At 43.9% G+C, this 16,251-nt stretch overlaps 1 protein-coding gene across 1 annotated transcript; it reads left to right on the top strand.

Moving 5' to 3' along the window:
• Nucleotides 1-544: 544 nt before the first annotated feature.
• LOC106489825 (protein shisa-1-like) lies at nt 545-1,727 on the top strand. Its single transcript, XM_067304444.1, has 2 exons — nt 545-803; nt 1,243-1,727. Exons 1-2 carry the CDS (start codon nt 545-547, stop codon nt 1,725-1,727), a joined length of 744 nt encoding a protein of 247 aa, XP_067160545.1.
• The last annotated feature ends 14,524 nt before the right edge of the window (nt 1,728-16,251 follow it).

Here is a 16,251-nt window from a genome sequence, read left to right on the forward strand (position 1 = left end):
CGGATTGCACTGCGTGTAGGGAAAGCGTAACCGCAGAGGACCCTTTACAGTTTTCAGCCTCGGGGCTTTTAACTGTGCAGACGGAAAGCAGACCAACATGGGGCTTTCACAGCTAACTTCTCCTACATCTGCAGTTCTGTGTATTTACACAGTTGATTCCCTGTGTTAAGCAAGGTAAAAGCGCCTGATGGAGCCTGACGCTCCATCCGTTTTTACAAAGGCGCCTTCAGCAACTGGTACCAGTTGCGCTTGCCAGCCCTGCGCGAGCTGGCGGGCCCTGGCCTTCGCTTCTGCTCCTGCAGGAGGGAGGCTTTGCTCTGCATGGCCCTGCTCGGCCGTGGGGGAGACGGGCCGTGTCCGTGCGCGCCGGGGCCGCTCTCCGCCGGGATGAGGGGGCGAAGGGAGGAAGGTGGGGCTGCAGTAGCTGCGAATGGCTTGGGTCCTTCGGTGCCGGAGGGAAAGGGGATTAGAGGCGGGCCAGGAGATAAAAGCTCCTGAGCTTTGGTGGCGCCCACAGCCGAGGTTAAGCCCCCCAGGAGCCGCCATGGCCGGGGGGCTCCTGGTGGTGCTGCTGCTGGCGCTGCGGGGCAGCCCGGGCCGGGCCGGCGAGTACTGCCACGGCGGGGCCGGCAGCCCGCAGCGCGGCGGCTTCCAGTGCCCCGAGCGCCACGACGGCCCCGAGGCCGCGCTCTGCTGCGGCTCCTGCCGCTTGCGCTACTGCTGCGCCTCCAGCGCGGCCCGCCTCGACCAGGGCCTGTGCCCCGGCGCCCCGCCGCAGCCCGGCCCCCGGCCCCCGGCGCCAGGTGAGGCCCCGCGGCGGCGGCGGGGAGGGAGGGAGGGAGGGGGACGGGACGCGCCCGCTTCTCGGCAGCCCCCAGAGCCGCCCGCCCGCCCGCCCTGGGCCGCGGCAGCCCCTCCGTCCTCTGCGGCTCAGCCCTGCCGAGCTCCGAGGCCGGTCCTGCCGGGTGGGCGGGAGCCGCGAAGGGGGAACAACCCGGGGGCTTCGCCCCAAACGTTCGGCTGTACCCGTAGAGTAGCCTCCAAGCTACTACCAGGCTGCTCCAGGCTCTTGGCAGCGAGCGTGCCGTAGCAATTGCCTTTTCTTGGGCTCGCCGCTCTCCTGCAGCGAGAGAAAGAGCTCGGAGTAGGACAAACTAGGCCGGCTTGCTCCCCACCGAGGGGGAGTCTAGCCTAGGACCTGCTGTCAGCGGCGGCTGGCTAACGTAACTCTCCCTTTCTCAGTGCCCGTGTACCTGCCGTTCCTTCTTGTCGGATCCGTATTCGTGGCATTTGTCGTCTGTGGCATCTGTGTTGGAATTTGCTGCTGCAAACGCTTAAAAGCCCAGGACGAGGAGCAGCAAAGCGCACTCGCACCTGGCCAGACTTGGCTGCTAGAACCTGATCTTCCTTCTCGGCTCGCCGCCTCTAGTTCTGCCACCAGAAGCTCCCTGGGCAGTGGTCCTCAGACCAGCAACATCTGCACGAACCTCGCTCCATCCCTTCCTGTCACTGGGTTCACCGAAGATGCTCTGTACTTAAGCGCTCTGCCTGCCAGTGGAAGACTCTTGCACCCTTCGTGCACTGGCCACGGCATACCGACGGCTCACACCACAGGGACTCCAGCATCCTTCCTGAAAAGACCAGTTTATGGACACAGTGCTAATGCATCCCCTATCAGTGTAGCGCGTGAGGACCAAAAGATGTACTTGGGAGTACTTCGTGTCTGACAAGATGACACATCAGCCTGAAATGAGGAGTAACAAATGTTTGAAACTCAGTACGTGCAGAAATCTTGGCTTTTTATATCTCTGAAGATAATAGGACTTGTTTTAAGTGCTTATTTTTAACTTGTATGATTAATGCTATCGAAAAGGGCTAGATTCTGCGGATCTTAAACCTGTTAAAGGAACAACCGAAACTGCAGAAATAAGTTTCACCCTTCCCTGGTTCCTTCAAACCTGCTATACCGCGCTTTAGGGAACACAGCAGAGGACTCGGTTTGAATTTCTGTGCCACTTCCCAGCCCCCTCTGTTAGAACAGGGAGGCACCTTAGTGGAGTTATTAATTTTGGATGCTCGACAGCCTGTAAAGCAGGGTGAGACGGTTGTACTTATCTACATGCCTCTAACCAGTAAACTGATGCAAAATGGTAAAACACTGTCAGCGATTTTCCTGCTCCTGATGAACACGTCCCTGATGAACTATCGGTTAAGTGGTGCTGCTGAAGGAACAACTGCTAGCTCTAAACTCCGTAAAATGCACTTTTTGTACAGACAGCAGGGGAAGGCAATAAAACAGTGCACGCGTCGCCTCCTCTTCTACAGCGGCTTAGCAGGGTTTTTTTAAAACTTCCTTTACGTAATTAGATCAACTGGCTGAAGAAGTACAGGGGAAGGTAAGAACAAAATGTGACTCCCATCACAGTTTTCTGTTTCCTGGGCACATACTGGAAAAGCTTATCTGCTTTGACTTAAGTACCCGCTCGGGCGCCACTGGCTGACTGCAGCCATCCCCATCGCAGCAGGACGCTGATAGGAAGAAGTTGTCAAAATATACTGCTCACTGCTGGAGTGTTTTAACACCTCTTGCCAGCACGGAAACCTGAGCGATTACACCGTGAAGGCATGTTAAAAGGACTCCACAGGTGTCACCAGTAGGAGCAGAGGCAAAGGATTAAAATGTTACGTGTACAAGAAACAAATGCTAAAGTCTCTATTAGTGCTGCCTATTAAACCGAGAACTGGTGCAACAGAGAGGCTTGGAGACTCTTGTAAATCTATGGGACTAATGTACTTTGTAAACAAACTTATGAGCTTAGACTACTTTATAAATATTTCATGCTGTAGAATATTACATCTTAATGCTGCTGGGCAATTCATTCTGCTGCAATGCTAATAAGCGTGTGTATATGCTAGTACCCTAGTTTGCAGGGGTAAGCTGACTGTGTTCGGATAACTTCCTTGCTTTCTCACAGATGTAAATCAGAAATTTAATAGAACTTGCCTAACCCAGGATTGTCACGTTCACTAGGCCAATTCCACTTAAAATTCAAATCAGAATATAGGCATGAGAACAGAATACACTCAAAAATAAAAGCTTCCAAAAATACTGTATCTTGAACGTTGTACTCTTTTTTCTTTTTGGGCACTGAAAAATAAGAGAAGTCAAAGCTTCCAGAAAAATACTAGCTTGAACTTAATAAAAGCTGTTGTCCTTATTACAGCAAGTGAAAGGTCATTGGGATTTACTGATAATTATGCCAATAAGCAGCACTCCAGTAGGACTGCTGATTTTCAAAGTTAGGTTTCAAACCTGCATTGCTGAAAGCACCCTAGAAAATGGTTTCCTTTTTGTAACGTGACTGCTGTGTTTGCAGTTGGCTTAAACTAATTCATTTGGTTAAAGTTTTTCTGTCTGTCTGGTTAACATCCAATTTTGGTAGTACATAATGGCAGAGACCGCAGCCAGTTCAGAGATGAATGAGCAAAAGATATCCTTCCCGATGTTGTTTGTGCTGGGAAAAATCTAAGAGAAACTCACCTCACACTTACACTCTTAGGAAGATATATTTTATGCTTGGTAGACTCAGGCATTAGAAATAGAATATATATATATTTTTAAATAAGTCAGTCTCTCCTTTAGTAAAACAAGATTGTTCTGTACTACAGATTTCCTGAACTAGAAAGGCAAGGAAATATGTGACCTGGCAGCCAGTATAGCTAAGCCTCAATCATCTGTAGTGTTTATAGAATTCCTGTCAACAGAAATGGAAATCTCTCCAGGAGGCAGCTTCAGGATAAGGTTTTAAATTAAATAAGAGATCAGACAAACAACCTTCCTGATACTACAAACAGAGAATGGTCGAGAGGTTCATGCATGACCCTAAAGAATTAAAACAACAAATGTTGATCAGGATTGAGGAATGGAAAAGCTAAATGATGTTGTGAACACCGCCCGATCGCTCTGCAGTTAGGACTAGCAGCGTGCTTGGAGTCAGGATACCTTCATTTACCCCCCCCCCTTTTTTTTAAATGTTCCACAATTGGAAAATTGAGACAGAAAGCCAAAGTGGCTTCACTGAGGAGACACTCACGGGCAAAGGTAGTACTGGGACTCACAATCTCCTGGCCTGCTATCACGGTATTTTCTGTACGGCTAAGACCAACATTTACTGCAATACAGCCAGGTCAACTACTCCAAGGAGTTGTTTTGTTTGCTCTTTCCCAAGGTACGGTTTTTTGAGAAGTAACCAATTTCTTTCACTCCAAGGTTGGAAGAGATATTTTTGAAAGCACAATTGGCTTAACATCTTCCATCAAGCACCACTGTAAACTTGGATTACCTTGGTCTCGCTTAGCATCTGCATTCAAATCAGATCAGCTCATGTGGGGACTGGGGAAAAAGCGCAGAGTCTCTCATGTAAATTCGATCCCTTTACTAATTTGAGGGGCCTCGCCAGTGAGTTTAGCACATCTTTAGATAGATGGGATATGTTCTTGCTAATTCCTTTTCTCCCCACCCTGAACTGCTTTTCCTGGTTCAAGCTAAAGAAGTACTTAGCAGAGCCTAATAGTCTACTTACCACCTATTGTACTGGGTGCTTTGCTTTGCTTGCCTAATGATGCTCCAGCCCCACTTCCCCCAACTTCTCATTAACAAATGATTTACGCTCTTTGCCCCTTAAGCCTCAGTAATGACACAGGTGATCTGAATTGTTCTTGGTGTATTCTTCCTGGATTTAGGAAGAAAGAACTTCATAAGAATTAAAAAGGTGAAGATGAGAGCTTTAGCCCTCAAAACCGTACAAGGTTTCTTGCAGAATGGTGTCCATGTGACTTCTCACAGGTTTTTGCACACAGAACTGCGTGTGGTCTAATTCATTGCCTTGGTTTGAATGGTAGTTTTAATTCTCTCTAGCTTCAATCTGTTCCCAATCGATTTAAGATAAACCAAAACGGTTTTTTTTTTGTTCAGATTTTTGGACATGTTTAACTAAACCAGTCTAGAGTAGGGCAAGTCTGTACATTGCACGTAACTGTCTCTCCACGATATTCCTGTTGTACTCCTTTTTGTTGCACTGAATCAACATACAGCCCTGACCAAGCCATTCTGTACTACTAGAAAATAAAAACAAAGCAACTTAAAGAACTTCTACTTTGAACGCTAGAAAGCCATGACTTTTAAGTATTGAATTAAAAAAATCAAACCCTTTCTGAATAGGTAAGTATCTCCGGTTTACCCCTGGGGAAAGCTAAGGCACAGAGAAGTTATTCAAGTTTTTTTTCCCTCTTTCATTATTCATCTCTTTCGAGGCCCCACAGCATATTGGCAGAACTGGGAAGAGATTCCGGCGATCCTGGTGCCCGCTATCGATATTAACAAGATAATGAATTTCTTTGCCTAGGAATAATGGTTGTTATTTGCCTGGCGTTAAGTGATAGATTCACTTTTATTCGGTGTAGCTGCAGTTCTTTAAATGTAAAAACAGGGGAGCTGAATGTTCCTGATGCTGCATGTTTCTCTTCACGCTTATGTCTAGTGTTACCCAAAGATCTGCAATGATTTATTTCAATCAAGTCAATTCAACTGTGAGCTGAAACAGGAAACCCCCCTCTATTCTTCAAGCAGATGGATTTGCTCTTCAGCACCAGGTATTCTGGCAAATGGATCAAAATTGTCAGAGTGCAGAAGCCCATCAGACCTACTGGTTCCTATGAGATCTCAAACCAAGGAGTAGCTTCCTTCATATGGAAGCTATACGATTTCTTTAGGCCCTTTCTACAAGAAAGTGAAGCTACTTCCAATGCAAGTTCAAAGTTGTAGCGAAAGCAGTACATGTTTTATCATGCAGTACCGACCTGGTATTCACAATATCCCTTCTGCTGAAAGGTGTCAGCTAACATGGCTCTGGTGTTACATCTGTAATGCTGCAGCCTTCTGTGTTTGCAAGGAAATACATCCCGGAGGCTTTGTATCTTGGGGAACTCTCTCCCTTCATTGCCCCACCAGCTGCTAGCCTCAAAGCATGGCTTTTCTTCAAATGAGCAGACGCAAACACAGCTATGCATGGGCATGGACAAGACTTCATGGGCCAGAATAAGGGCAAGACGTACAAGGGCAGATCCTGTTGCTGTAACCATAAAGTGTGTTAACTGGTGCCATCTGATACAGTTGTATTAGTACTACACAAAGGAATGGATAGAGACTAATACCTGAACACATGAGGGACAGCTTCCCATCAAAAATCATGGTGGAGACTAATGCTTGTTCCCTGATATTGGGGGGTATGAGTGGCAAACACGACACGGATCAAAACCCAGGTCATTGGTGTTAGTGGTTATCTTTCTCCTGCTCGAACTGCTGATTATTTCAGTCCCTACTTGTTCAAAGCACCAAGACGACTGCTTTTATGAATGAATGCTACGTCTCAGTACAAGACTTTGCACCCACAGAGGAAAATATGGTATATTCTGCTAGCCCTGTTTTTTAATTCGTCAGGCACAATTTGGGAAGAATAAGGTGACAGTGGGGTTGCCAGGTGCTGTGGATGCCGAAGTTCTGAATCCTGTAGTCCATCTCTACAATTTATTAATGCATACTCTGTTAGAGCTGAAGAAACTTGATTCTGGACCAGGACCTCACTATAGCTGGCACTACGCAAGCCCAGGTCCTTGCCTATAGGTGCTCATGCAGTGTCAGCTCCGGCAGCATTTTACAGATACAGGCCTACTGCTGCTCTGAACTGACAAAGCACTTCTGGCATACACACAGCTGCACTGACGCACATAAACTTTGTACCAGTAAAATTACTCCAAAGAACAAATCAAGCTCTAGAACAGCTACACAGGATATTTTCTTATTATATCTCCATAAGGGAATATAATTGCTTGCTAGGGCACTCAGATACCATCATAATTTCGAGTGATACAGGAGTGAGTGATACAGAGCGACGTCAGAAGTCCATAAAGCAGACAGAATAAAAGAGAGAAGTATGTCCTTTATTAGTTCCATGGATTGCAGCTGGATTTCTTCTTCATTTCTCTGGGCTCTTTAGTCAAGGGAGTATCTGACTCAAATGCATTCTGAGTACATTCGTTCCAGTTCGCTCCCCTGCAGTATGTACTAATGAGCAAGTCTTACAGTTGACCCCTCCACGGGGGTATTGGTAGGAGCTGCCTCCTCCACCTGCCTACCTGTTTTCATGAAACTCTTGGGAACTTCAGATCTTTGAGGCTTCTACTTCTGTATCCAAATATGCATGACTTGATCAATGGACTCAAAAGGTGTTGGGGAAGATTAGAAATGGGGACTTTAGTAAACAAACTGGTATAGTCACATACGTCTTGGTTCCTTGGGCCACCAGGATAAACAGTCACCAGACTCTACAGCACCATGCTGGATGGTGGAGCGCTTCGTAAACCGATCAGGTCTTTTTGACAGTCAGACTCACCATTTGGATTTTTTTCTTTCCGTTCTCTCATCTCCTGAATTTGAAGAGCACATTTCAGTAAGGATCTTGAGCTGGCTATTAAGTAAAGATGATGCATATGTTCCCATTGGAAGAACTTGAGATTCTTTATGTAGGCTCTTGGCCTAATCATTATGAAAGCGATTCCAAAGTCCTTCCAGCTCCAACTGCTGTGACTCTATCATACCACAGGCTTGGAGACAAGTGAAGATAAAAAGAAAGACTGATTTAGAAACCAGTTCTTATTATTTTCAGTGAAATCTCCCTACCTCACAGACTAAAAAATGAACCTGTTAAACTTATTTTTGTCTGTTTTAAAAAATAATCTGTAGATAAAAGTAAAGACATTTTCTGTAAGGTTTCAGAGACAATTTCAATTAAATAGTAAGCAAGGTTTTCTTAATTTCCCTGTGTATTTCACTCATATTCCCTAACTACCAAATTAATCTCTCTCCTGAAGATGCATCTTTCTTGTCTGCCATGCAATTGCAATGACAAAAAGGAAGGGAGAGAGGTGAGAGAGCAAGAAGCAGTGCATGGAAGAATATGCATCAGGGTCCTGCAGTAAATACCGCAGTCTGCAAAGCCCCTTTGTGTGTACCAAGAAAGACAGCTGCCAATATTTTATGATGCCAAAGTGCTACAAAAGGAATGACATATTCTTGGGGCTTATATAACCAGACTTTCTCTTATGCCAGAGCATCAATCGCTGCTGCACCTGCTCATCAGCCCACTTTAAGGAATCAAGTGTAGATTTTGATGGCTCCTCTCCAATGGAGAGCTCCTCACTCACTGTCCATCTTCTGTACATGGGGTAGGGAAGCAGATCATGATACTGCACAATTATGTCTATCAGAAAAGCCTCCATAACCAGGGAAGTCACCACTGAGCCTTATTATGATCCCGTTACGTTACTTCATTAACTCATTTGATAAGCTGACTCTCCATCTTCAAATATCAGCTGATTATTTCTCACAACTCTTGTGTTGTGCACAGCGTTCACTGGTAAAAAAAAAAAACAACATATGTGTAGCAGGTGAGCTGCTATTTTCTGCATTATATGTGGGGGAATCTGCAGTTTTAGACCACATTTTGTTACAACTACTAACTTGTCACAGTATTTATATTACCAGTTAACAGACAGGGAGATCAAATCAGAGAGATCAAGGCCTAATTCTCCTAGAGTACTTTCCTGGAGTCCACTGATATTTGAGGCTATTTTGGGTTATCCCACTTGCAAAATAACAAATCTAAATTTCAGAGGTGCTGAAGACTCACACTTGCAGCAGAGTAAATGGGAGCAGCAGGTGACCGGAGCTTCTGCAAGGCAGTCCACAGACGTCGCAGAGTCCTGAAGCCTCCTGCATCAGATACGGCTTATGAAAGCAGCCCTTGAATAACTTTCCAGGAAGAAGCAGTGACCAGGCTCTTAATAGTGGTTCCTGGCAACATTTCCTCTAGCCAGACAATATTACCTAGTCTTGGAGGCTACGGTTCCATTTTAATGTCAGATATATGGAGTAGGAGATCATCTGGCAGCACAAATTTGATTGAATGAGGCAGGAGGATATGATCACATTTTTTTATCAAACTAGCCAGAGCATACGATATGGTGTTTATGAAGGCTTTGTGGTTTAGGCTGGCTTTCTGCCAGCACTGTAAAGCTAAATGATACCTAATGTGTCACAAAGTCTGCTGAGACAAAGTTATTACACAACGTTTTTTAAACAGACTTGAACCAGTGAGTTTGTGCTAGTTCAGTGCTTTGCTGCATGTCATCAGAGCTTTTTTGGCACAAAGTGCCAAAAACCAGACTTACCCCTTCATAGAACTACAGGCTTAAGTTATCAAATGAATATACTGCCCTGCAAGAGAAACTCAGAATGATGCTTTACAACCTACGTTGTTGACTTTAGTAAAAACAAACCTGATCACCATGAGAATTTTTGTAAGTACTATAATCAAAACCAATTTATTTTGTAATTTGGTACGCAGTGGCAACACTCACAGTTGGAATTCATGAAACCTCCACGCTTCCACCCAAGCTTTTCCAATGGCAAAGAGCTTCTGCAGGGGATTAACTGAATAAATTGTGTAAGGGACTCATACAGTGAGCAGGGGAACCCGCACTTGTGGGAGTTTGTTTTCCTTCTGCGTTCATTAAGCAGGGACGATCAGTTTTCTGAAAGCAAGAAATGCTGTGCCTCAAACAGCATGGATAACTTACAAACTAATATTGCACAGGGTAGAAGAAAAAAAAGAAAACCGCACATATGACCCTCCTTTATAAGCAGGTTTTTAACCCATGAGACCTTCAGTAGAAAGCCTGGGAGAATTCTCTTGCCCTACTTAATACACTTACACTCTGCTTCCACTGAAAGAGCTATTTCTGTTGAATCTCTGATTTCTGTATTTTCAGACATTTTCAGGTGGCACTTAAATAAAAGAGCCGTACTGCCCAGCACATCACAGCCCACTGCTTAGGTAAGATGGAGGTAAGTAACTCCAGAAAAAAGGATTCCAGACAGCCAATTTGCAAGCAGCAGCAGCCCTCCGAGGAACATTTTTAGGGAGGAAGTTTCCCTGCATGGCCATTAGCAGAACGTGGGGCAGAAGGACTATGAGAACGATCCAGCCGTACAGCCTTAATATTCTCTATTAAAGAGGTGAGACAGGGAGTGATAATCCTGCCAAAGAATCTGGCTCCAACAAGAGCAGGGTTTTTATGTGAATAATAGACTCTTTTGAGGACCGAATGACTGAGGGCAGGCAGGGATGTTCCGGATGGCTGAATGCAGAAGAATATAATAGGATCTCTAATGTCAGCATGAGCGTGCAGGACTTCACTTTTAAGAATCATCACCAGGCCTGTTTTTAAAGGCATCACCTTACCCATCACAACATCTTTTGATAATGTGCTGGGAGGCACCAATTCAGGATTAGCAGTCAGGAAAGTCGGAGTATCAGTAGCATATGGTAGAGCAGAAAAAGCCTGTTGAACCCAAAACAGCATAGGAGAAGAGTGTCTTTATGGGGTTAATAGGTAAGGAGCGGCCACCTTACCAACTTGCTGGGTTTTGAGGAGCAGAGATGGGATCTCTAATGAAATGCTAGTGGATTCTCTGCCAGCTGACAAAGATGGTGGATGCTTTATCTAGCATTTTTCAGATTTTTCCCTTTTTAACAAGCTGTGGCCAAGTGATCCAGATGCTTTACTTTCTTATGAACTTCTGAAAATTCACAAATGTAAGGAATTTGCACCACCCTGCACACTATCATTTACACAGGGTAAGTGGAAATAGGATATTGTTACTTCAAAAAAGTGTATGCACACATATTCTGGAAGAGCTACAAGGCTCTCTGGAGACAGCAGTCAAGGGGAAAGGGAGGAGCAGGCTGCGCAGCATCTATCCTGTCGCAAGACAGGCAGTATTTGCCTTGCCAAGCAGTAGTTTTATACAGACTACAGAATTTTCCTCTTAAATTTCCTCTTTCTCTATCGTTCAAATTAACATTTGGTTTTCAAAGTCTCCAAATTAATTTTCGAACGACAGTAAGTAAATATACTGCGGAGCGTAGCTCTTCAAATTCCAGAGGTCTTCAGATCTAATTCTCTGAATCACTTGGCTTAAGAAAACAGGCCCCTGACATTCAGTATAATAGAGAATCCATCTAAACAGACTAGAAACTATTACAATAAACAGATGGACGGTTTTGATTCCTTCCAGAGGGAACAGATGTGGTTGCAAGCACAAGCATACGCATTCACCCAAATTAATCATAATATTCCTTTTGTGTTTATCCCATAGTTTATCTCAAATCCATGAATTAAACATTCTATTAATATTTTGTATGCTGTAGTTCAGTGTGTTTTGGCTTTCAGACTGACTTCTGCAATAACGTTAACATAAAATTGCATCCTGGCAGTAGGACAGCACCTTCAAATAGTTACAATTAATTTGTCGGGTTTTTGCAAAGCCAAGTCAAACCAAAGTAACTAACAAAATTAAGATCTGGCAATGGAAAAGTTGCAATATAAATGATCACCAGCTATAGAACTTTAGTCAGAGCAGGAAGTCATGGATGGACATCATGCCTGGGACTTCTTTCACCATTAAAGCAATGAGAATGGTACTTCATTTGCAGGTAATTTTTTCCCTGAATAAATAAGAAACTCTAGCAAACAACCCCTCATTGAAGAAACGCTAAGCACAAAACCAGATGAACTGGTGAAAATATATGCATCCAGGGAGAAGTTGTACTTTTCTGTGCCTCTATTAAAACAGCCTAATTCAGATAGGGATTACACAGTTCATTATCAAGTAGTTTCCTGTATGTAACTTTATTATCTAAAGTTTTGGGTGGTTCCTGATAACTATGTTTTTCACTGTCCACTGACTTTGAAGATCACAGACTCAAAGATTAGCTCTTCAGCTACCCATGAACAACATGAGTACCTCTTGCTAACATAGTTCTCACGTGGTAGGAGACCATGACCTGCTGTATGCAGAAGTTGTTGCAAGAAGCTGTTGCAATTGTAAATCTTTGCTCTGCTAAATAATACCAGAAGTATTAAATACCAGTACTACTGCACTGTGGTACTAGTCTTCTATGCCTTTTTTGGACTTTGTCCATCCCAGATGATTATTAATCTCTACTGGATGACCTCTTCATTCCTCTTGCTTCTCCAGGCCAAGTTCCCCTCGCAGTCACCTCCCCTCTCCAGCAGTGAAAAGGGTCAGCCTTGCTCCCGCACTGTTTTCTCTAGCCACCTCTGTACCTATTCTCAGAAAACCGGCATAGCACGAGCCGGAGTAGAGTTGCCATTCATGTGAAGATGTATGGGACAAACCTGAGGGACAAAGAAGGTTGTGCTGGGTAAGACATCTAGTTTCCACCACTGCTACAGGTCTGGGGAGGAGGAGAACTAGTGAAGGGAGGTAGAGACTCACTCCCTCATCCACAGCTCCCCCAAATATTCACCCTGTTTGAAAACTTGGTGGGTTTTATCACATCTAGGTTCTTCTTTCAGTGTCTATCCCCATGTGGCCATCCCTGTCATATCTCATCATCTCAAAACAGCCTTTTCCCCAAAGCCACTAAAAACAAAAGACTCACAATTGTTCAACCCATTAATGCTGCTAATGGTAGCAGAGACTATTTTAGAGATAACAAACAAAAAAAAAACAAACTAGGATTTAAGAAATCTCTTTGAGTACCATAGGTTTTACACTTACAAAGGTCTTATACTTTACATCATCTTCTCCCCTATAAAGAATTGGCGGAAATTTTCATGACAATTTAATCCAGATGAAAAATAACAACACAAGGAACAGGGCAGTGGAACATCAAGCCCAGTGAAACTAGGTTTCCATTCCTTTACATTTACATACAATTTTTGCAGTCCAACAATGTTGCTTCAGAAAATGAAACTAATTAACTTTATGAAAGGGAATCCCTTATTTGATGTCTTGTTTGCAATCACAGCGGACTGGACACATCTCCCTTTATACTTCAGGGTATCCCACCAATTTCAGAAGAGTCAATTGTGCTGCAATTTCAGCCTCGTGCCCAGCTGAAAAGCCCTGTGTCATTTAAAAATGTATGCACCTGCTTATATTGTAGAACTATACTTCAAAATAAAAATATTTGAAGATTATTTCCTTTTTTTTCTGGCCTGCAAAGCACCACAGTCAGATTCCAGCCTGTGGCTCCTGGAGAGCAACAAGAGGTAGTCAGTAGTTTAGCTATCCAACACCGAATGAAATGCAAGACCAGCTTCTGAAAAATTCCCATTAAAACGGTCACAAAACTTTCCAGAGGAGTCCGAGCCCCGACGGCCCAGGCAAACACCCGCTAGGGATAATCTGCCTCTGCACCCAGCTTTTCAGTGCTGTGCATTTGTCACCTTCCTGCCAAAACAGTATTTTTTGTTTGGGATGTTGTTCAGACCATTTTTTTTTTTTAATGTCGCAGTGCAACCCTAGAAGGGGCTGAACTACGATGAAGAGTGAAATGATTCATTCCTGCTCACTTGCTGGGCTGAGGGAGGCCACGGTAAAATGCAAGATGGACAGACAGATGATAGAGAACAATCCTCTCATTTGCAAAATGATGGGGATGTAGATAGCAGTAAGAGATGAGGCAGTGTCTGCCTAATCACATGGACCGCTGGGTTTTACGTGGCTGTGTTTACTGTAGCTATCACAGAAGACTGTCGAGCGCATTGCGAGGACCTCGTCTCAGGCCGATCACTGCTTGCGAGTGGAAATTCCCTACGGATTTTACACCAGACTGCTTCAGGCACAGGCTCAGTGGTTATTTCTACAGGTGCTGCTGGAAATGATTTAGCTAACCATATATTACGCTTTTCCTCTAAACTTGTTCTGGAGAAAAATGACAACGCGCTGCTAAGCTACACAGTCACAACAGCTATTTCTGTGGTGAGGGGTGCGGAAAACATTTTAAAGGAAAGGGAAATTTCCAGCAGTATCTGTCAGAGGTCCCTCTACCGCTGGAGAAAGGCAGTCTGAATGCCCCGGTATGCACTAATCGATTAGAGGGTTTGCATCTGTTTTTCAGAGACAAATCATATGTGATTACTCAGTTCCAATCACAGAAGAATTCAGGTGCAAATATGCCCATCCGGCAATCCTAATATAAACTGAAGTTGTACAGGAAAATGATTATGACAGAGCTGGCTAATATAAAGGAAACACATTTATTTCAGTATCACAACCGCAAAAAGCATAAGCAGAGGTCCCACATGTACAGAAAGCATTTTGCCAAAGAGGGTGTGATACATCTCCTGGGAGAGAAGTCATTTTTCTTCATTGGTTCCCCTGCTTCTTTTGCTGAATAAACAAGCCCAACTGATCTCCCTGCTCCAGATGATCTGTCCAAGCAAATCATCTTTTCATTTATTTTTCCCTTGCCTAGGAGAATATCTATCTTTTATATTAAAAGATGGTTGCATGGGAATACTGGTCAATGGTCTATGAAATGAGAGAAAGAGTGAGAGAGAAATTCATTGTTGATAATTTAGATAAAGATATATCTAGAGCCATTCTTCTGGGCTTATCCTCTCAGTAACTGTCATTTCTCAAAACACAGAGGGAACGTCATCCTCACCAGAGTGTGTACGTGCATTACTTCTTTCTGCCGGAAAGCATCAAAATTGTTCATCTTTGTGTCACGGAGCCTATAATGACATTTCCTAATGGAAACAAGTCCCTTGTTTATTTGGAAAGTATCCCCATTTTAGGAATGAGGAGACTATTTTTGCACTATAAGGATCGGACTAGCCTCAGTGGACACACTACTGACATCTGTGAAGCGCTCAGGAAGCTACACATTTGTTTCAATGCAAATCACCACTTCGAAGAGGAAAACAGAACCGTGTGATGCCAGGCACATTTGGGTAATATCCTAAAAAGTCACTGGGACATGTCCCAGCATGGTCCCCAAAAGGGCTGTGTTGGCATAACCAGGAGGTAGAGCAGAGATGGGGAAAAGCAGTTAGGCACGAGAGAGTGGCAACAGTTAAAGCAGGTACAGCCAAGAAGGTCCTTGCGTTGCTGAACTATGGCTTCAGTTAGACATCTGCTCTCCCTGGGTTCTCTTTAGCGTCAGCGCAAAGAAAAAGAAACCCCTAAAACATGATTTAAGACATCCAAATCTCTTACTGTGAATAGCCCTCAGAGATCTGCATACCCTTTGCCTACCTCAGAATATTAGTCAGATACTTCACTAAATTAGGCACCTGGGGTAAGCCTAAAGATAAGCCTAAAGATAAAACTCTTCCTCCAGATTGTGTAGCACATGTAACGCTTGTGCAGTGCTGAGAATGGGTCCAAGTTCCTTTGCCTCTGGTGCTGGGAAGTAATTACCTTATATATATATATGGCAAAACTCAAAACTTAAAGAGTAAGAAGGATCTATTTTGAGCTGAGAGCAGTCCCAGATGATAGGCAGTATACTTCTGGTTTCATAGAAAGCAGGAAAAGGTATTCAAAAGCACTTAGCTATTTGAGACCTCATCTTTCAACATATTAAAGGACATATTAAAGTGTCAGAAAGAGCAAAATGACCACCTCCTGAAAAACAGGGTCTCTTTAAAACGTCTCGAGTTAGCAACCTAGAAATACATCCAAAGGCACTGCTGCAAGCGATAGCTCTGCTTCTGCAGAGGGCTTCTCCCTGACGGCAATGGTTATGGGATTTTTACCTTCCTTGTATACTGGTGATGAATTTATAAGCAGATGCAGGCAGCTTGATGGCCTTTCTCTTTTTATCCTACCTATTCTTATTCACATAATTGTCTAATCCTTATTTGAAACTCCCTAAGCTATTTGCCTCAATAATATAAGTTTTATTCATACTCTGGGGTTTGAAGAAACAGAGCGTAGTCTCTCCTGCAAGAAAAATCCAAATGATGTTTCTTTGTGGCTAGAATTTAATCTATTCTAAGTGGTGCCTCTGTTCCCTAGTGCTTTGCTTACCAGAGGTTAGTTCTCTGGTGTTGAAAACAGAAGATATTTTAGCATTTACGTGCAAGTGTGTGCATACAGGAATTCAAATTTATAAAAGCTCCGGAGTTCATCTACAATACTAATAGAATTACAGAGCTCCCCATCTGAATAAAATATGGTGCTCGTTGCTACTTCCCAAACATAAGAAATGTAGTTATAGGTCTATCTCTTTTTCCATTGGTCAGCAGAGAGGGGTCTTAATTTTTGGTGTTGTTACGCAAAGAAAATGGCCTTGAATTTTCTTCCAAGGG

The sequence above is a fragment of the Apteryx mantelli genome, chromosome 13 (genome assembly GCF_036417845.1).
Source record: "Apteryx mantelli isolate bAptMan1 chromosome 13, bAptMan1.hap1, whole genome shotgun sequence".
In the NCBI taxonomy this organism is placed as follows: domain Eukaryota; kingdom Metazoa; phylum Chordata; class Aves; order Apterygiformes; family Apterygidae; genus Apteryx; species Apteryx mantelli.

Coding starts and splice junctions, on each gene's coding strand:
- LOC106489825 (XM_067304444.1), top strand. CDS start 545: ATGGCCGGGGGGCTCCTGGTGGTGCTGCTGCTGGCGCTGCGGGGCAGC. Junction 804..1,242: donor CCCCCGGCCCCCGGCGCCAG/GTGAGGCCCCGC, acceptor TCCCTTTCTCAG/TGCCCGTGTACCTGCCGTTC.